Raw genomic sequence first — 22,708 nt, 5'->3', positions numbered from 1 at the left:
AAGGAGTACGGACTCTCGCTCAATATCAAAAAGACGAAGTTTATGAAACTTTGTAAAAACAACCATAATAATAACGAAATCTTGATAGTAGAGGGCCAGCAGATCAAAAGAGTAAAAAAGTACACTTACCTAGGAACACATAACAGAAAATAATGACTACACTGCAGAAATCAAAGTCAGAATCGAAAAAGCACGTTCTAATTTTATGAAAATGAAAAAGGTCCTATGTGGCAAAGACTTAACATTAGCTCTTAAACTACGCCTAACAAAATGTTACGTATACAGTGTACTATACTATGGAGTGGAATCATGGATGTTAAATCTAGACACAATGAGACGACTTAACGCCTTTGAAATGTGGACCTATAGAAAAATTATGAGGGTTTCCTGGGTAGATAGAGTTACGAACAGTGAAGTACTGAGAAGAATGGGTAAAGAGAAGGAAGTTGAACTTACAATTAAAGAAAGAAAGCTACAGTATCTCGGACATGTGATGCGGGGCGAGAAGTATGGCATCCTGCGACTCATAATGCAAGGAAAGATAGATGGCAGAAGAAGCATCGGAAGAAGACGAATTTTATGGCTTAAGAACCTGAGAGAATGGTTTGGATGTAGCTCAAAACAAATATTTAGAGCCACTGACTCAAAAATTAAAAAAGCTATGATGATTGCTCAAAGGATTCTCTGCTCAAAGGTTTTCTTAATTTTGGTACTCAACAAAGAGATATACATGCACTCCACATTTATACTTATGTGTCGAGACACTGCTGTGCATTGAGGCGGTTAACTGAAAACAAAAATTGTGTACAAGAGCTTACTTATTTTTGAAAAGTTTATCGTTTAGGACACAGGTACAACTGGACAAATAACAACATCAAATATGTAATCTGTTTTTATTCAATATACAAAAATAAAACTAAATCAAGAGCTATAACTTGTTCTATTACATGTTTTTAAGTTTGAAACCAAAGCTTTTAATCCATGATAATCCCTCCACGGTCTCATTCTGTGGTTGATATTCTAAGCCTATCCAACCGTTATATCCTTTTTGAGCTAATATATCCAATATATATCTATAATCTAATTCTCCAGGACTGTTCGGTTCATGTCTATTAGGTGCTTGTGCAATTTGCACATGTCCTACGTACTGCATCATTTCTTGAATGGAATTAGTAATATTTCCTTTTATCATTTGGAGATGGAAGATGTCCAACATCAATTTTAATTTCGAACTGTTAATTTTTTTGATTACTGCCACAGCTAAAATTAAAATACCATATATTTTCAACAGTCTGTCAAGAGGATTGAAAAACAACAATTTAAGCTATATAAAAGATGTCAAAAATCATAAAATATAAGACTTTATGTAAAATATAAGAGGGTCATTCATAAAAAGGTTCCCTATGCCGCTGAGAAAGAATGTGACTTGCTGGGAGAAATATGGCAACACTGCTTTACGCATCAAGTCTCCCTATATCACACTTTACCACTCTCGCCACGCTGCATTGCACAGTGTCAGCCTAGCAGCCTTCAAAGATGGAGTACCCGATGGCTGTTACCGCCAGATTCGAAATTCGTGCTGTGATACGTTTTTTAAATGCAAAATAGATTTCACCTATTGACATTCATCGAAGTTTATGAGGAAAATTGCATATCTGTTCAACATATTCTCAAATGGTGTAGAGAATTAAGTGAAGACCGAACGGAAATTCACGATGAAAATTGAAGCGGAATCACGTGAATGGCGTCACTCAACTTCGCTGAAGCCGAAGAAATGTAAAAAACTCAGTGTGCTGCGAAAGTGATGACAACCGGCTTTTGGGACAGAAAGGACCTACTGTTAATCGACTTTTTGCCTCATGGAACAACTACTGAGTGATTTTGTGGACTGTTGTGCCTCAGTCCCCCCCCCCTTCAGTCCGGATCTAGCAGCAAGTGATTATCACTTGTTTCCAAAATTAAAGGAACACTTGGGTGGCTTACACGTCAGTACCAATGATGATATCAAGGAAGAGGTTACTCGATTCCTCAAAGACTATAACATTCTATAACATGGGGATAGAAAAGTTGAAGCACAGGGTCCAAGTTGGTCTGCAAAAGTGTGACAGAAACGGCGATTACGTAGAAAAAGTTTTATGGGAACCTTATTTTACGAATGGCGCTCGTAAGACATGTTCATCATCATCATAAAATTCAATCATTAATAGATAATATTCTTTTAATATGTTCCACACTATCGCATCATTATCCACTACTAAATTCGCCATTTTCAAATCGTTTAAGAAGTCTCTAGCGGTAGAAATACTATGACCGAAAGCACAAGAAATTGGATCTGCTGCGTGATCGTTTTTTTGTAACCTTGCTTGGCTCTCCATGTTTATTCCCCAGTCTCTAGAAGGGTACTGACAACCGGTGAACTCTCATGAAAGGCTAAAAGGTATCAGGAATTGTTCTTGACATTTCATCTGCAACTGCAGCAGACATTATCAAAGGCAGTGCTTGAGTGGACATAGATGTGACCTCTATCGTTCTTCTCAATCACTGTGGTAATGTAAATCAACTAATTTACTAGATATTCTTTGATTTCAGTCTCATTGTGACCTTTAAGTACTAATTGAAAGATCTGCAAAATTAAAATTTCATTTAAAGCGTATCATCAGTTCCAAAATGTGAAACTTTTTTTAATTTCTTTATTTGTGCTCAAACTTTATTTTACGCAAAACTGAATTGTGATCTACATTAAATGTAGATCTACATTAAATGTAGATAAACAAATTTTGTTTGACCAAGAATTTCATCCTGCTTAACAAGTTTCATCCTTCCTCACGTTTTCTTGACCAGCTAGGTTCCATAACTGACACGACATTGTAAACACTACACAAGGAAAACAGTACAATGAATTTGTTTACTCACATCCACATATCCAATTATTTTTTACACCTATCTTAAAAAAACAGTTAAAACTTGTTTTTTTTTTGTCTACCATTAACTCACTTGAGTTAATTTTAATTCCAGCAAAGGTATGTCCAATTCTCTAATTTGTAACTTTAACATTCTCCAAAGAAAAACGTAAAAAAACATTTTTAAAATATCAGTAACAATATAAGGTAACCGTGAGGGATATGACGCGTTTTCAATATCTTTCAAATTCTGCATGCTCACTCAGGAACGTTTTGGGAAACGGTAGTACCCACCATTGCCACCAGATGAAGAATGTCTAAGTTAGTGTATAGCAATCCGTCATGGAGGGAGCTTTGGTGTTGTGTACACTTTTGCAGGTAAACACCATAAAAATTTTATCTTAGTAATTTCAAAGTTTTGTAATTTGTCTTTTTTTAAATTTTTTGTTGCTTTACTTTAACTTAAAAAGTTAAAAATAGTTTTATTGTATGGTACTTTCAAATCATGATAAAAATGATACTTCTGTAAAATATTAACTAAAATAACAAGGGTGTGACTCCAAATAGTAAAAAGATTCCTACATATTAACTTTATACTAACCTCTTTCATAGGAATTTAAATAATAATTGGGGACTGAATAGTTGTTTATAGGCTCTATCAATCCCATTATGTCTTCTTTTTCCAATAACTGTACTGCCCATTGAAGGTTATTTTCGTATGCAGTGTCATGAGCAGATGTAACAGCTCCAGTAATTTTTCCTGCCATTATGTGAATTCTGGAAGTATTAAAGAACTTTTATTTGAAAATCGATAAGAACTGTTTTATAGGCAAAAAATTAATTTTTTCCCTTTTATGATTAATTAAAACAAAGCAAAATCAGCTGTACACCTTGAAGGATCTGTCATCAGCTATCCCTCATATACCTTTTAGAACCTTCAAAAACCTGTATAAGATTTGTTCAGCTTTTTTTTCTTTTACTGGCCTAATAGGAGAGGGTGTGGACTATTGTGCCTCAGAATTCTACATAACATAGCCAGTGGGTACAAAAAACAGCCCCCTTACACTTTAGGTTTTGGGGTAAAATATAAAATATATTTGGCTATATATAATAAAATATGTATATAGCCAAAATACAACAAAATGACGTTAATACCATTCTCATAAACAAAACAATGAGAAGTTCCGCTTGAAACCACAAGTTTTCCCTATAAAACATCTTGCACCATATGTAGGCTCAAATGATACTGAAGAAGCAAGAACCCTTAAACAATGCCCACCTGTCACAAAATTTCGATTTAGTTACAACAAGTTCATGTCAAAGTATGTAGACAGAAGAAAGAAAAGATTCGGTGTGACCACAGAAACCCAAAAATTTTTTTTATCTTTCAGGAAGATGTTTTTCTGTGACATTGATTTGACGCAAAGAATCTTGACAGTTTTTAACAAAAATGCAGTCAATTGACTAGGTGAATGATCAGCAACTGAGAGTTAATAAAGTGGTGCATGTAGAGGATGACCATCAATTGTTGTTGTACCTGGTGACCAGGAGATCTCAAGAGCTATGAGAGAGCCAGCTATGAAAACATGTGACATATATTAACTGCATTGAGGCAAATGGTACGCATAACATAAATGAAAATTAGCTTTATCAAAGGTGGCCATGGGTTGGGAAACCTTTACATATGATTATTGGCAACTTTTTTTACTTTACATTCACTGATAACCAAATAAGAAAAGAATAAAGAAAAGAAAATTAATTAACAGATACTCTAGAAATGCTAAGAAAGTATTTTGGATTATATTATACCCAAACCTTTTGGCATGGAGAGTCCAGACACTGACACCAGAATTTTTTTAATTCCTAAGTTGCCACTTAGATTTTCTTTCCTGCTAAGCAATTGATTGTTAGGAGCAATAATGTGACCTGCAAATCTTATTAGCTGCAGTATTACAAATGTAGAACAAATAATTTCCATAGAAAAACAAAACCTTTTGGCAAGTCTTTATCATAGTAAACACAGAAGCTGCAATATTTATGTGGCATATTAAATTTTATACTTAATTGTTTAACAAGGATACCTACTTCTTGACACCCAACGCTTTGGCATATTCTATTGTGAGTAACATACTCTTCTTGAATTCTTCTTCTTTGCCAGGAATAGCAGCAAATCCCAATTCCCCTTTAGAAACATCTCCTAAAATAAAAAAGAATTGTGGACAAGAACAAATATAAAGGCCACACTTTATAATTTACCAGTATATATATTTATCAGAACTTGGTTGATATTTGCCGCATTTTTAGCTGCTACTACTTCGTCTTTCTCATATCCATATGGAAAGGGTGTTTCTACTGCATAAAATCCTGCCTGTTTTGCTAGTTTATATCTATGTATTAAATTGTTTTCTTCCTTAAAAAGGAAACCAAGGTTTGCACAGAAAGACATCTTTCTGGATTGGGACAAGGCAAGATTTACTATTCTAGAACTAAAATTGTCGGTAAGACATAATCAAATTTAAACTTAAATATTGTCATAAATTCTCATAAAAATAACCTATTTTTATGAGAATTTGTGAGATGATAGTGTAATATAACTCTATACATTGATATTTAATGTATTATACAAAATTTAAATGCTATAATATCGCTAATAACAAATTAAAAGAAAAACTTATGTTGAGTTTTGCATTTTAAATAACTAGAGTTAGAGTAGCCATAAATTAAAGTGACCAGGTCAGTATAAAATTTGTAATAATAATTAAGACACAGGTAAGTAAGTAGAATAAATTGAAAATACTTGATTCTGTTTTAAAATGTGCTGAATCCATTAATAACAAATGTTTAACTTTGCATTTTGGGTGCCATTACATCATATCTCAAAAATAGGTAATAAAAACTTTTGAATCAATATTGAAACTTCAAATTAGATTATTCATAATAATTTATAGTTTTATTACAATTAACCCATTGGTTGTGATTGAATGTTGCAAATATGACACTTGCAGCAAGAAATGAATATCTTTTAAATATTGACTGATATTGATTTTAAAGCACAAATATTTATATAAATATTTAAATATTAGTTTAAATATTATGTTTAAAGAAAAAACATGCAGTTTAAACACATTAACAGAAAAATTAGAAAATCTCAGTTCTTAGACTGAATATAAATATTTGTGCTTTAAAATCAATATCAGTCAATATTTAAAAGATATTCATTTCTTGCTGCAAGTGTCATATTTGCAACATTCAATCACAACCAATGGGTTAATTGTAATAAAACTTTAAATTGATCAATATTGAAGATATTTAATTGTTTTTCCTATTAAGGAAAACAACAATTTATTAGTATTACCATTTAATTACCAAGAATTTAAAAGGTAGCCAAATACACAGCATATTGTTGTTGTTAACTACTGGCTAGAACAATTGGTTAAATATATTATTATCTTTTTATTTATGTACTTATACTAGTTAATTTCCCTTATAGAATTAAAACAAATTATCAAATAGATACTCACTGGCTCCTAATATGTTAAAATAAATACAATGAATTGTATGCCAATATTTTATTATTACGAATTACGAAACATGTATCATCAAATAGTATCTACCAGGTTATCATGTATGTTTGATGTTTGATTATCTAGAAATATGGAAATTTATATACATATTTTAACACTTTTTTAAAACTTACTTATTTCTAAAACACACAGCTTTACACACCATCAAAAGCATTATAAAAGAGAAATTTACGTAGTATTGAGTATTTGCCATGAATATCAGAAAGTAATATTTTATACTAAAATTTTCAATTTATCCGCCAATATATCCCTCCATAATCTTTGTCCTTGGAAAAATATTTTGGTATAAATAAACAAATTAAAATACATAAATTCAACCAATTAAAAGTTTAGAAAATATTGCTGAATGGCATTTTGCACTGTCAGATGTCATTTTGAAGTATGTTCCGTTCAAAACTTAAAAATGACAACAAACCAAAATGACAAGATGTATTGTGTAATTAATTAGCATATTCCTCCATTTTTTCAATCACTTATACATATTATGTTTTAATGTATTCTCTGAAACACTTATATTTCAAATGGTTCCAACATAATAAAAATGAGACTATGTGTGTTGCATATCATACAATTGTTCGGTAATAATGAAATAGTTTTTACGTAGTATAAATAAAAATATTTTACATTAGACATTAGTTTTTAATATCATCAATAAAGTAATATTTTTACTGAAGTTGTAAATAATTGTTTAATATTTAAAATTAAAATCAACAAACATATAGAAATTAAAAATATTGTATCAAGTAAGTATTCGGTTATAATATTATCGTATAACTTTTTAGAATATAAAACCGATCTTATATTTTAATTAGGGTTCCTTAGAATAAAATTATATTATTCTAATAACTTTTTTATTACAACTGACAAGGCACAATCTGTCATCTTCAGATATTTGACATTTGTACAACAATGGCGGAAATACTTTTGACGATCGGAACATACTTTCTTCCTGTTAGCCAAGGCGAGAGATAGAAGTTGTGGTTTATAAAATCATTATTTTTCTGAGCATGAACAATTAGTTATGCTATACTAATAAAGCATTCTTCAAGAAGACGTTAGTGTTATTATTGGTATATATTGTGGAAGTTCTACAATTACTAGAGACTATATTTGCAAGGTAAGATATCTTTTGTTACTACACCATAATAGATTATAATGCTATTCAAATTAAGCTATAGAACACTGGCTATCATCAAAAGTTTAACTTCATTTTATAGGTAGGTAGGCTTATTGTACCTAATTGGTTTTTTGTTAAACTATGGCTGCAATATGTTGGCCTTCAAAATTTTCAAATTAATTTAAAAGATATTGATTACATACATATATCATAAAGGAAAGTTTTGTATGTTTTAAATTGGTGGAAATACTATATTGGTATAAACGACCAATAATTCAGGTTAAGTTAGATATTCCAAACAGCTCTTCATTACAAATCCAGTTTTTAAAATATTTATAGTAATTATCCCAATTAAACTAAGTAACTCTTTTTTAAGAATAAAACCTCACCATAGCATTTAAGTGTTTAAAAATGAAAGGCAATAAAAGTTATGGAACCAATTCAAGGAAGAACTTTAAGTATCTCTCCACCTCTAATTATATTCAGATGTCTTAGTGGGGTAGCATTTAAATAATCAAAATATTCTATTTTATCATATATCCTATGAAAACTCATATTTCGCCCACTACAAGTTTATTAAAATAATTTTAGAAATTAATACAGGCTCAAAACAAAAAATAAATTTACAGTATTGAATTGTTGATACATATACCTACTAACTTAACACATTACTACACATTATAATATATGACATAGGAAATCTTATACTCACACAGACATCATGAATTCTTTCAGGAAAGTAACAATTTTGTTGTTTTGAAAGTTTAAAACATACAGTACAACTTAGGGAAATAGTAGTTATAGGTTTTACAATTGATAGTACAGTAAACCTCCTTTAATCTGGCAACTCACAGTCCAGTGTGCTTGATAATATTGCACAACTTCATGTTGTGAAAGGCCACATGTGAAAAATGCACTTTAAAGCAAAATCGAGACACTCCTACATATCAGATTTTGTCTCTCAAAATTTTATGTACTGTTCTGCAAAAAATGTATAAACAAGTAGGTAACAACTTATGAGCTGGAGTGTATCACCTGGCACTAGTATTTAGAAGATTTTTAATTTATAAGGACCTGGCAATTGCAAAATAGCCTTGTCTGTCTAAAAACTTAATATGTATATACATTTATGGATTTCTTAAAGTATGTATGTAAACAGTAACTTTTTCTTAATATTGATCCTATAATCCAGAAGTATTTACACTTTGTTAGTCACTTTTGTTTCAAGTAACTAGCTGTTTTAGCGATTCACTGGTTTTTTTAATGTAGCATTCACTAAGCATTGATAAGAACACTCTAAACATTGCAATTGTATCAATTTATTGATGACATTCCTGAATTCTTCAAAGTTGTCCAGCATTTTGCCTGTTTGTGTGATTAGATACATAGTTTAAATCTCTTGCTGAAGATGTAGGTTTTAACACCAGGAAAGTATAAAGATTTTTATTAGAAGCACATTTGTATCTAAAAGTAACTTGTATATTATTATTGAATGAGTTAAATATTTGTATAAATAATCAAATATTTTTTTCTTTGCTATCCGAAGTTAACCAGACTCAGTATAATATTTAATTATTTTAAACTCTTAAAATGAATTCTGAAACTTCTAGTGGTAAAACAACAATTGTTACTTTTCTACGAAAATTCTATAGGGCTTCAAAAAATCATAAGTGGAAACTGTGAATTTGTATTTTAAATAATGTAGGTTTTCAATGTAGCAACCACTATTTTTTGATGAATGACATGATATTTGTGACTTGATCATCAATGGTAAGTTTGGTTATAGACATATATTTTAATTTTTTTTATTTACTAAAAAGGGTGTTTAACAACAAGAAAAAAATTATTGATAATTACATGCATACATATATTTATAAAAGTAAACAGCAGGTGGCAGTATTCAATTCCAGAATGTAGGATTTCCTAAAGAACAGTATGTTTTACAATATTCCACCATGTTTCTGCAATTTGTTTTATAAATATTGGGATCAGTTTTAATCATAATTCCCTCATTCTTGTAGGTTAAGCTTCTAAAGTGTTTTACTCTAGTTATAATTTTTCTTTATATACGTTATGTGTAGTAGTGGAACTTTAATTTGTTGTTTATTTGAATTCCCAAATACTTGGCATATTGGGAAAGTTTAATAATATTGTTACATATTTTTATAGTCAGTGAGTGATCTTGGATTCTATGGTTAAATATTATTAGTTGTGTTTTAGAGGGATTTATTATTACATGTCTTTATGAGTTACTTGGACTTATTAAATTTTTACCAAAAGATGTCACTGCAATGTTATCCACAAATTGTAACAAATTACTATTGGTTAGTTCTTTTTTGACATTGTCATTGCAGAAGAGATTATATAATAGAGGAGGTAGCAGTGAACCTTGTGGGACTCCTTGTTGCATTGAAAATATTGGGAATATGTTCCATTAATTTTGATTATACACTTATATCTGTTAAAGAAAATCACCAACAATCAATAGTAGTGAAGGGGAGCAGTTCATCCCGTGAAGTTTGTATAATCCTGGAAGTAAAGTGGAATCAAAAGCCTACTTGATATCCAAGAAAACTCAGACAGTCTTCATTCCTTATGACCTTCCTATTGTACATTGGATGTTACTATTGAAAATGATGGATTGTTGATGATTTTCCGTTAAATCCAAACTGGTGTGCTGGAATATGTTGTTTTAATTGTTCATGTAGTCTTCCTTGGATAATTACTGGGAGAAGACTGATTGGATGGTAATTTTGAGGCAATTTGTGGTTAGTAATAGTACAATACCCCTCTTCCATTCATCAGAGGATCTTAGTCATATATATGCTCCTTATTTCCGTATGAATAACAGGATCTAGTTGCCTAAGGATTTTACAGTTAATGCAATCTTTGCCTGGAACTGTGTTTTTTCTTTTATATAAAGCTTCATCATGTTCATCTTCTATGATGAACCAAAGGACATTCGGATTACAATTGTTCTTATAAAAAGTTCCAAACCAATTATCCACTTCATCTAAGAAATCTCTGTCAAAATTATTGACCTTGGTAAATTCATAGGTTTCTTCAAGATGCTTTTGCAAAAGCATTACATTTTTCTTCATCTGTTTTATATGACTAGCTGTCATATACTAGTTCTGAAATTTGTTGTCTAAATGATTTATATTTGGACAGTTTTTTTATTTCATTTCAGTCTGTTTTGTATATACAATGTGCTTCACAGAGAAAATAGGAGACCTGCAAAATTGTTATCTTTTTATTGTTTTGTTATTTTTATTAGCTTAAATCTATCATTTATTGATAGATTTAAGTCATTTACTCTTGTAGCACATTATCATTATCATTAGTAACAAATGGAAAACCAGGAAAAATTTAAGAACATAAATGTATTGAAAATTTCCATGTACTGTTGCAGTTACAGTTATAATAAGAATTGAATTTTTGAATTTGAATTGCTACTGTATGTGGAATAGTTTTTCAAAATATTAGTTTGAATATTTTGCACCAATATTTTGAATTGCTCAGCATATTAAGTGAGGTTATCTGATTTTAATGTAGAAAACATATTGACGGGTGAAAGGCAAATATTGAGTTATATATATTACTGAAATCAGAAAATTTTTCTGCGTCGAGCGGTTGTATTCTCATGTGGCTACGATGACTTTTTTGTCGCTTGGTAATTTAAAATAATTGACATTTTTAACAATTTTCGGTGACCAAGCAACTAGAATTGTGAAAATTTAAGAACAACTTTCATTTGGTACCTATTCCATTTTAATCCTTTACAGTTAGTAAGTTTTTGTTAGATTGTATTTTAAATGTTTCAGCGCATAGTAATTTTTTACAAGAAACATCTAGAGTTTTTAAAATGCTTAAGAAATTTTACCCTATCCAAAAATATTTTTTTTATCATTTATTACTTTTTTTCGCAAATTAATTAAATACCATTTTTTGTTTAGTTAATTATATCTAGATGTAATTTTCTTAAACAAGATAAATAGTACTTTCTTGCTACCTAAAAAAGGTGGAACTTGTTGTTTGGTAATAATTTACCTGTCATCTTTTTAATGTTTTTGTTGCTTAGATATAATATATTTCTTTAAAAAAGAAATGTTAAAAGGGTTAAATATTAAAAGTTTTACTGATATTAATAAAGACACAGTAGCAGAAAAGAGTTTAAGAATGAAGAAGAAAAATTTTAGGAAAGATCTTTCACAGAAAAGAGCAGCCGGACAATATAAACGAACATATGGCAAGATTCATCATCATAAGTGGCTCGACAATCCGTTGTGGATCTTGGCCTGCTCACAAAGAAGTCGATTCCTGACAACTTCCATCCATCTTCTAACCCTTAGAGTCTGTAGGTCTTCTTCCTACTAAATAATATCCATCATATGGCAAGATTATTGAATCCAAATCTGTTCAAGCAAACCCTTGCATTGGAAAAAGATGTGGAAACAACTGTGAAAATATAGGTATTAAAAAAAGGCAAAAAGTATTTGATCAGTTTTGGGGACTCTCTGCTAATCGTGGAAGAGATTGCTTAGTTAGCGTAAGTCAAAAGGAGTTGTAAATTGTAAACGGGCCGATACAGGTAAACGAGAAGCAACTTATAAATATCATATAAATGAAGGAGAAGGAAGAAGAGTTATTTGTTTACAATTCTTAGCGGCTACGCTAAATATATCGTCAAAATCTATCTACCACACTGTTAAGAACTCTATTTGGGGTTGCGCAAAAGAGGATTTACTTGGAAAACACGTACCACCGAATAAAACCAAATCAGCTACCATAGTAAAAGTTTACCAGCAATACCATCGCCACGATTCTACAACAGAATGCGCAAAGTTTTTTGTTATTACTGGGATGAAAGTCACGGCAAAAGGGGTTCGAACGAAATATCTACTATTCTTAATAGGTACATTATTAAGGATGACTAAAGAGGTAACGTTAAAAACTTACTTTTTACTGCGATGATTGCCCTGGGCAAAATCGGAATCGGTGGTATTGGCAATTATACACTCCACTTTACAGCAGTGCAAAAACTTAGAAACAATTCAAATTAATTATTTACTTACCGGTCACACATATATGCCCGTAGACCGTGTCCATGCTGTCATTGAAGCAAATCTAAAAAATACCATTATTTACACACAATCTCAATGGTATACCGTTTTTAGCACAGCACGAAAGGATCCCTTTCCTTGTAAGGTTGAAAGAATCACTTATGAAGATTTTTATAGGTGGGATTCTATAGCTGATGAGTACTTTAAAGGTAATCTCACTGGGAAAATAAGTAAAATAAGAATAGTAACTTTTAAAAAAAGCGATCCCATGAATGTTACCGTAAAATATTCAATGAATAAATAAATCTGCTCAATCGTGTAAGGTTGAATTACAATCGAAGACCAAAGGACCTCTAATGCATGCTATCAATCACGGCTACCGATAGCAAACACCAAATATGACGATCTCATCAAATTTTGTAAAGAAAAAGTGATTCCTGGGCATTTCCAAAACGAATTCAGTGATCTACCTTATTGCGAAAACATAAAAGCATATCCAAAATTTAAGCATAAAAGATGCTTTACCAGAAGATCCAGATCTTTACCAGACATCGAAGACGTTGATCCTACTGATGATCAAAGTTTATTTTAACTTTTTATATTTTTGTAATAATTCTGGATTTGATTTCATTTTGAATTGTTTATTTTCTGTTCCTCTTTAACCCATTATAGACCATCCTCCTATGTATAGAATATATACTAAAAATGTTATTGTTTAAATATAAATAAACAATTTACCCTCTCTATTTTTGACAGTAATAAACTGAATTATAAATTGTGTGTGATTATAACATCCACTCATAAAAAAATACAAACAGTGGACAAATTTGTTGACGTTATCTTCATTTTCCCATAATAATAAAAGTTCCAGTTTGCACTTTTTTTATCTTTCAATGGGCTGTTATTATTGAGTAAGGGTTTTTAAAACCAATAGTCATAAATAAATCTTGAGAAGACATACTGCTGAATCGTCACCATAAAGTATTAATTTACTGTTGTATAAATAAGTCACTGGTATTTACTTATCAAAATTGCTAACACTTAAGCAGTATGCCAAGAAATTAGTATTTTTTCAAATAAGAAATTTATACATTTCACTGATAATGCATGTCAGACGACAAAGATTCCAAGTAAGGCCTGTTATTAATATGATAATTACTGTATATTATATTTTTTAGTTTTCTACTTCAACCATTTTACCTGTTACAAATCATAAATGCTTCCGTATTTTTGCCAGTTGAAGGTAAAAAATATAGTCCGTCGGTAACTTTTTGATGGTTGCGATTTAACAGAAAATATTACTAACCGACAATATTTCATAAACTATTAAAAAAATACTAAAAAAAAAAAATTTAAATCGCTCTAGTGTAAAGTTGGCCAAATGGCGCTTGGTTATTTTTGCCTTTCAGCCCTCGTTATTAAAATTCAAAATTTTTTCTCCAACTTGTATATCTTCAATTTTCATGTAAGTATGGCGAAAAATGTGAAATACAGCTCCGAATGTTGCTCTGACTGGGGAATTTCACTTTTGGAGCGGAGAAGTGGTGGATTCAAGAAAAGACTGTTTATTTTAGGCAGTATTTGAATCTCATTTACTTCATTTTCACACCATTCAATTTTCTTTGGTGTATCTGAGGTTAAAACTTTCCCATCTGGGCATTTTTATTGAGATTACTGTGATATGATGGTAATCTCATGGAATAGTTAGATATCAGTGAAAAGCCTTGATGTATCACTTCTTTATTAATTACACTATAGAGAAATAAGTTTTTTCCATTACTCTGGCCTTGCCAGGTATTTGATACTTAGCATATCCATGTAGAACAAAACCTACGCTGTTCCTGAAGTGAATTATATGTACACATTTACAAAAATCCACATTTTTTCGGCACTTGTAACAAAATTCAAGGCAACAATCTTATAACATGTAAAAAACTTTAAAATAGTGTTTTCTGTATGCTTATTTACTGTTTTGAAAACTGTAAAATTAAACATGAATGTAAATAACATTAAAACTATTTTATGAGTCACCCTAAACTTTTTACCATCATGGATTTACTGCATGACACAACTTTTCATGCAGTAGCAGCGTTGTAGACTAATTTTTTCAATGATTATTAAAATTGATTACAAACCAAGAATTCTTACTTTTTTACAGTTTTGTTAGCACACGTAAAAATGCAGTTTTGTTCAGGGCCAATATATGTAATAGAGTATTGGAGTTAGTATGCATCCCTGTCATACTCCTTTCTTTATTTTATTGCTCATGTCAATTGATCTCCCGCCCTAATTGTTGCAAACTGTTCATAAGATTTATTGTTGATTATTTGTAGGTGCTTAATATCTAATCCAATTGATTTCAGTATATTCATTAGTTTCTTGTACTTAAGTCTATCGGACGCCTCTTGATAATCAATACAGCACACATACACATCGCAATTGACATCTCCATCTTTAAAAGAGAACCTGTTTGTCAGGCATTCGTTTTATGTGTCTGGCTCATCTAAGTCGCTGTATTTTAATGAATGTTATAACATCTAGTTCATTAAAGAGTTGATATAATTCGAAATTATATCTTTTGCGCCACTGCCCTTGATCGTTTATAGCTCCAAATATTTTGCGGAGTATCTTACGCTCGAATATTCCCAGAAGTCTTTCATCCTTCTGCGTTAGAGTCCATGTTTCCGCCCCGTATGTAAGGAACGGCCTCAGCAGTGTTTTGTATATAATAATTTTAGTTTTTCTTTGGATATTTCTTGAGTGGAATTGTTTTTAGAGTCAATAGTATGCCCTATTTGTAAGGTTGTATACAGTGTGTCCGTAAAGTATGGAACAAATTCGATATTTCCTAAATGAAAAGCCTTTTTAAAAAAATCTAAAACACGTCGATTTTTAAATTTAATGTTCTACATTTTACAATAAAATTTCATGATACAAGGTGATACACATTACAGTGATGACGTCATCGGCTCTTTTTTAAATGTAACACCCTGTATTTCCAAAAAAGTATAATACTTATGCAGTGCTTGTTCAGGGCGTCGCGACCATTCTTGTAGAGCTCACTACAAATTTGATCGGTTCCTGGCGTTTTATTATTTTTAAGCTTTTTAATGGCTTGGGCCACCTCTTCAATGGTAAGAGGTCTTTCGTTTGGGTTGAATAGATTCCAATCATTGCAATCTGCTACGGTGTTAGCTTCTTCTTCGATATAATGGCCGTTAAATTATGCGTTGAAAAGTTCAACTCATCGGTTCAAGATTGAGGCCGTATCACTTAGGATATTTCCTTCTCCATCCTTACAGCTTCCTATTTTTGGCTTAGGAATATTTTTATACATCAGTTAAAATAATCCAGTGGTCAGAGACGAGAATCTCACTGAACCTCTAAAAATCATACGACCAACCCGAAATTTGCCGAGAATGTCAATTTTGGTACTCCAAAAAGATGCAAAAAACTTCGCCACTCCTACCCCCGGGTTTCCCCCTAAAACGTAGGGATATACTGTCTATTATTAATAAAGAAATATATTAGGATCGTATTAAGAGAGAAATATGTTTTGGCGATAGGTTACAAGGCTGTAACACAAAGGATATCGAATTTTTACTGTCGCGATGATACAAATTTTATTAAAAAAAATTGATTTCGCTCGTGTAGTGACATTCAAAATCGATGACAAACCTTTTTGCATCTTTTTCAGGCCGCAAATTGACATTCTTAGAAAAATTCAGCTTGTTCGTCTCGTTTTTACAGATCAAATCTTTATCTTTATATAATTTACTTTACTATAAATGGTAAAGTACAATGTGGAAACAAATCATGCCTTTCAAGCCAATATTTTAGCACAAATTACTGAAGAACTTATTCTAAATGGTCCTTTATTGAACTGATTTACTTGTAATTATTTGTGGTCTTGTTGCAAAATGATGACTTACACAATATTGCAAGCTCCTGTATAGTACGAGTATAACTTCTTGTATACAAACCTGTGTTTTGTTGAAAACCTCAAGAGTATTGAATATTGTACAATATTCAATAAGTAGATGATAAAAACTCCCATTTGCAACTTAGCAGTGTTTCTAAGCTACTATAATAATGGTGTAATATATTGCTGAATTTTGATGAAAGTCAGGGTTCAGTTAACAAAAGTTATTTTTTTCTGTTTATGAATTTCCTTAATTGTTTTCTAGCTTGTGTGGAATCACCAGCAGTCAATGAATTGGCTGGATAACTAGAGTGCTTGAATTAGATGAATAGTTTGTCTGGGGCATCCAGTTTACTACAAAAGTCTACCCAAAGAACTTGGAACTGTGTGCTAAACTTTGCAAATTTAATTTGGAGTACTATATATACAAGTCAATTAACAATGCATGAGTCTAGAAAGAGATATCATTCCCATTCTAAATCGAGGTCAAGATCACACTCCAAGGATAGAAGTTATGATCGTAAAAAGTTAAAAAGTCATGTGAATGGAAAAGAGCGTGAAGGAAAGCGGAGGAAGGTTGATGCGTATGATAGTCCATCATACAAGAAGTCTGTTAGCAGTCAAAGGGCTCATAGATCAAGGCAGTATGAAAGAGGAACTAGTGGAGAACGCAGGTACAAAAGAAGTCGCAGAAGGTCTCGCACGTCTAAGAAACATCGTCACTACCATGATAAGAAAAAGCACAAGAAATCCAGTTCTTCAGAGCAACAGGCTTCAAGGATTGTGTCAGTCGAAGATGATGATGAGGGGCATCTTATTTATGAAGCAGGAGATACAATTAAAGGCAGGTACAAAATTTTAGGTACACTCGGCGAGGGTACATTTGGTAAGGTAGTCAGAGTAAAGGATATGGAAATGGATCATTACATGGCGCTTAAGATCATCAAAAATGTTGAAAAGTATAGAGAAGCAGCCAAATTGGAAATAAGTGTTTTAGAGAAGTTGGCAGATAAGGATCCAAGCTGTGAACACCTTTGTGTGAAAATGTTGGATTGGTTTGATTACCATGGACATATGTGCATTGCTTTTGAAATTTTAGGCTTGAGTGTCTTCGACTTTTTGAAGGACAATAACTATCAACCTTATCCATTAGAACAAGTACGAGATATAGGTTATCAGTTGTGTTATGCAGTAAAATTTTTACATGATATTAAGTTGACACATACTGATCTTAAGCCCGAAAATATTTTATTTGTGGATTCAAGCTATGATGTAGTATACAATAATAAAAAGAGAAAGGATGTAAAGAAAGTGAAAAGAACTGAAGTACGGTTGATAGATTTTGGCAGTGCTACTTTTGATCATGAACATCACAGTACAATTGTTTCAACTCGTCATTATAGAGCTCCAGAAGTTATATTAGAATTAGGTTGGGCACAACCTTGCGATGTTTGGTCAATAGGGTGTATTTTATTTGAGCTATATTTAGGTATAACACTTTTCCAAACTCATGATAATAGAGAACATCTTGCAATGATGCAAAGAATTCTAGGGGAAATCCCGGTTAGAATGGCTAAAAAGACCAAAACCAAATATTTTTATAGGGGCAAATTAGAATGGGATGAAAAAAGCTCGGCAGGGAGATACGTAAGGGATAACTGTAAACCTTTATTAAGATATAAACAACATGATGATACAGATCACAATGCATTATTTGATTTAATCTTTAAGATGTTAGAGTATGAACCCACTGAAAGAATTTTATTGGGTGACGCTTTACAGCATCCTTTTTTTGATAAAATCCCGTCCCACCTTAGATTACATGAGCACAGAAGTAGTAGTTTCAGAAGAGAAAGAAGTGGTTCTACATGATTGTGATTATCTTACAGTCATAATATTTAGGTATTCAAAGTTTACAATTTGGGAAAGCTTTTAGGTATTTCAATTACTTTTATCTAAATCATCATAACAGATGTTTAAGAAATTAATATATCCAAAGAAATCAAAATCTAATGTACTCAGTAGTGTTTCTGATCTGTGAATATCAAATAAGTGCCCCTGTTTTTTTTTTCAATAAGCATCTGTGCACAATGATTAATAGAATATATTATTCTCTATGTTTTCTGATTTATATAGTTTGTAAGAAAATGACCTGTAATGAAGTATCCTAAAATATGTTCCCATTTTGTTTTGAATTTATTTATTTATTTATAAATAAAAAAATCTTTGAAATAACCATAAAATGCAAATTAGAGTATATTGTATTGATTTACGTAAAAACAATCAATAATTGATTAAAACATTTTTCATAATAGGTTGACATTGTTACTTTTAAATGCTCCCAAATGGTAGTAGTCGTAACTTCATGTATTAAAAAATATTTTCAAAAATTCTACTGAAAGTATATTTGGGATAGTCTAGAAGACATGTTTAAACCAATTTGAATAGATTGTATATTATTTGTATATCTCCTTTTTCTGACCATTGGGAATCTTCTATGCGTTACTTGAAGTAATTTGTTATGCACTGATCTAAGTAACTATGTTATATTATCTATATTATGTTATTAATATAATTATTTATGTATATTTCCGTATTTTGGGTGAATATATAAAGAGGGAAAATAACTCGCAAATATCGAATCATTAGCTCATCTACAAATATAACTGTTTTTGCTTATTAAAGAAAAAGGCACATTATCCGATGCTTTTTTATATTTTGTAGTCAAGATTGTGCAAACTCAAGCTAATATTTAAAGAATATCTTCTGAGAATATCCCTTAAAGATTCTATTTAAATAGCATATGATCGCAGCAAAATTGTGGTTCGTTGTAACACAATATACGAAATAGAGAGCTTGTACGAAAGGTAAAATCGTATCCTTCCCTTTTATCTACTTAAATTGATTTAATTAGTTTTCTTGACACAAATTTTTGTTCTTTAATTGTCAACTTTTATATTTGACATTAAAATTTTAATGCAATGTTTTTTTTTTATTAATTTTAACAATTGTTAGCAGCTTCACCTAATAGGCCAATTAAGTTAGGTTTTTACTCGACTTCGACACAACCGTTTCAGACGGGTTTGACAGTTGAAATGTGTATTATGAGATTCATAATTTTTTTGTGGAATTATTCTTAAATAAACAATCAAAACGTCAAACTCATTATTTTGGCCATAACTTAAAAAATTTGCTATTTAGAGATTTGACGTCAACGGACAACTTTTTCAGAAAAAAAAAATACACAAAACGAGATATGCTAAATTAAAATCGGTTAATAAACAAAAAAGTTATTGCAAAATGAAACAAAATCGCTGTTTTTGAATATTGTTAATAACTGTTTTATTATTTATTAAAATTTGTTTGAATGTACCTGAGCTTGAGGGTCTTGCTGTGGTCCAACTGTGTGCAAAAGATGGGCCAGATTGGTTAAATAGTTTTTGCGAAATTTAATTTGTTTGTCAGATTTTTTGAAAAAATAGCTAATTGGACTTTTCTTTTAAAAGATTGGTTAATTTTAGCCCTTAATGTTGTTAATTTTAACCAGCTTTCCGAATGTTTTTGCTATTTAATCCATTATGATGGGAATTTTTTTTAATAATACCGTATTTTTTTACATTTATGGATTAATTAGGTGTAGAAGTTTTTAAGTTATGAGCAAAATAATGAGTTTGACGTTTTGATTGTTCATTTAAAAACATTTTCACTAAAAAATCGATGAATCCCTAGATGAGCACTTTTTTGAAATATCTCATACTACACATGTCAATTGTCAAACCCGTCTATACACTTGTGAAGAAAAAACGTTATTTTTACTAACTTGATTGGTCTATAAAGTAAACTTTTTTAAATCAATTTAAAGTTTGGCCCTATTAGACAGACAGAAATTCGTGAAACTTGTATTTGAAACTAGTTTTGAGTATTTTTAATATGTGTCTGTGAATTTTTTTGTTTTGCCATTACAAGTATAAAATGTTTTTACTTTAGCTGGTCTAGATTTATGCAATTAATTGTTGTTTGGTACTATGTTTGTAGAACATAATAATTTTGATATTTTTTTACAGCTAGGTGGTAGGACATTGACTCAGTGTAAAAAATTTCATGATTATATTTTATAAAGACTGAAATTTCAAATTTGCGTTTTACTTGTATTTTGTGGAGATTTGCTTTACTACTAAAATCAGAAAATATACATACATGCCTTAGAATACTAATAAGAAACATTGACTATAGCTCAGTCATTTGGTAAAAAAAAAGAGTTTTCCCAGAGTTTTAAAAATTGGTAATTTTATAGATTTTGATGTGATCTTTCCGAATTTCAACTTTGCAACTGGTACACCACACTCTACTAACGAACTGCTACGCTACATCACTGACACTCAATACACAAAAGGTCGGTTGTAAAAAACAATGGATCAAACGTCGCTGCATAACACAATATGTGTTACTGCTACCTACACCTTATCGTTTCATGTGTAAGGATTTAAAATAATATATTCAACCATTTTAATCATTGGAGGAATCAAAAAGCATAAAACACTGAAACACAGAGGACAATATTATTTTTGTTAATGGTTGATAATTAAAAAAAATTGTTCATAACATCAGATTGACTCAAAACAATTCACAGACAGTGGAACACGTTTTGTGCAACCGACCAGAGTTAAATAGAATAAGGCTGAATTCATTTGACTACTATAACTCTCCAACTTTGTTAAAGAACAACTTTAAACTAGGGATGAGCCGCAATAGACCTATTAGGTCTAGTGAAGATGTGGTTAAGCTCCCACTCATATTGAACCTAACGTAACAATTCAACAATTAGTATTCTAAACGCTTAGTATTTTTCTGCAATGAGGAAATTCTCCCCTTTAATATTTTATTGTAAATACTGTAACCAGAAATTTCCAAAATGACAAGAAAAACTAGGACAAAAGGCACTAAGTCTTCATACAAATAATATATTGAACTGAAATGTTTTTAATACTATTTTTACTTAATTAATTTTTGATAGTATATAGTTGAATTTGACGAATTTCTTGTTCTTATACCTATTTATGTAAATAATCAAATCGGTACTTAAAAATTTCAGTCTTTTAAATTTAGTGTTCTTTTAAAATACTGTCATATTAGATAACATACTTACGATGTAAGCATTGTAAAGTTTAAAATGCTAAGGATTAGGGAAAGCTGAATCCTTGTTTGGAATCATCCTTAACCCTTAACTTGACGGTGTGCACTCCAGGATACGTTATTTATTAAAATGTACTTCCTCTACATAAACGAAGTTTGCCGCGAGCTTTTAAACGTACCCTCTCCCTATAGCATTCGGCTAACCAATAAATTAATTTGGATGTCATACACAGAGTTTTGCCACAATCAGAGAGTGTTTTGTGTAGACGTGCACAAAATGACTTCCAAAGAAAGTGCAAATTTGTGTCATTCGGTAAGTAAATTAATTATTTATATGTTATTAGTTATTGTATGGATTGGTAAACTATAATTATAGTTAATTGGGTCTTCAGCACATAATTGTATAAAATAATATTCATGATTTGTCTATAAATAAACAGATAGGATCACTTTGAAAAGTAGTATCTCCTAAGACACATTGCCAGTTAAGCAACAAGTTAGTTTGTATCCTGGGGTATACATTGGCAGGTACTGACGAAAATAGAATAAGTATCTTTTTGGATACATTACCAGGTATAGGGACAAATACTAATTGTATCTTATTAGATACTTTGCCCATTAGAGGATTAACAGAAAAGTGATAAAAACATTTGGTATATTATATAAGAAAATTGAAATACCCTGCCCATTAATTATCAAGCATTACAATGCACATATGGGTGGCGTAGATTTGGCAGATATGCTAGTTACGCTTTATTTTAAAAGTCACAGGTGGTATCTTTCAATTTTTCCCAAATACTGGATATATGGGTCAATAACGCTTGGCTTTTATATCGCAGAGATAATAATTTCCTGGAGGACGAAGAAAATGGTATGGGTCTAAAGAAATTTAGAATATTACTTGTCGAATCCCTTCTATTGAAAAATAGAAAAAGGAAATCCGACGGAATTAATACACCGAAAAAGAAGATTCGTACTCACGTCCAGAA

General features: G+C 30.9%; 2 protein-coding genes across 3 annotated transcripts; one reads left to right on the top strand and one right to left on the bottom strand.

Moving 5' to 3' along the window:
* Nucleotides 1-877: 877 nt before the first annotated feature.
* On the bottom strand, nucleotides 878-6,836 carry Gip (hydroxypyruvate isomerase-like protein Gip). 2 transcript variants are annotated; one of them, XM_072545933.1, is made up of 6 exons: nucleotides 6,598-6,835; nucleotides 6,422-6,546; nucleotides 5,157-5,386; nucleotides 4,986-5,097; nucleotides 3,502-3,677; nucleotides 878-1,260 (listed from the first exon to the last, which is right to left on the bottom strand). In XM_072545933.1, the coding sequence occupies exons 3-6, from the start codon at nucleotides 5,344-5,346 to the stop codon at nucleotides 944-946; spliced, it is 795 nt and encodes a 264-aa protein (XP_072402034.1). In that variant the 5' UTR covers nucleotides 5,347-5,386; nucleotides 6,422-6,546; nucleotides 6,598-6,835; the 3' UTR covers nucleotides 878-943. The 2 variants fall into 2 exon arrangements, with proteins under 2 accessions (XP_072402034.1, XP_072402033.1); XM_072545932.1 differs by lacking the exon at nucleotides 6,422-6,546 and having other exon boundaries at nucleotides 6,598-6,836.
* Nucleotides 6,837-7,402: 566 nt separating this feature from the next.
* Nucleotides 7,403-21,798, top strand: LOC140451933 (serine/threonine-protein kinase Doa-like). The gene is made up of 2 exons (XM_072545907.1): nucleotides 7,403-7,601; nucleotides 16,852-21,798. The coding sequence occupies exon 2, from the start codon at nucleotides 16,911-16,913 to the stop codon at nucleotides 18,456-18,458; it is 1,548 nt and encodes a 515-aa protein (XP_072402008.1). The 5' UTR covers nucleotides 7,403-7,601; nucleotides 16,852-16,910; the 3' UTR covers nucleotides 18,459-21,798.
* Nucleotides 21,799-22,708: the final 910 nt, after the last annotated feature.

This window comes from Diabrotica undecimpunctata, chromosome 10, assembly GCF_040954645.1.
Source record: "Diabrotica undecimpunctata isolate CICGRU chromosome 10, icDiaUnde3, whole genome shotgun sequence".
NCBI lineage: Eukaryota > Metazoa > Arthropoda > Insecta > Coleoptera > Chrysomelidae > Diabrotica > Diabrotica undecimpunctata.
This window is presented reverse-complemented; position numbering and strand designations above follow the sequence as displayed.

What these genes read in the sequence shown, in the direction of transcription:
- LOC140451933 (XM_072545907.1), top strand. Translation starts at nt 16,911, where the DNA reads ATGAATAGTTTGTCTGGGGCATCCAGTTTACTACAAAAGTCTACCCAA.
- Gip (XM_072545932.1), bottom strand. Translation starts at nt 6,677, where the DNA reads ATGGCAAATACTCAATACTACGTAAATTTCTCTTTTATAATGCTTTTG. An exon ending in TCTGATAAATATATATACTG is followed by an intron (nt 5,098 to 5,156) that starts GTAAATTATAAA and finishes TTTTTATTTTAG; the next exon opens with GAGATGTTTCTAAAGGGGAA. An exon ending in AAAGCGTTGGGTGTCAAGAA is followed by an intron (nt 3,678 to 4,985) that starts GTAGGTATCCTT and finishes TAATACTTCCAG; the next exon opens with AATTCACATAATGGCAGGAA.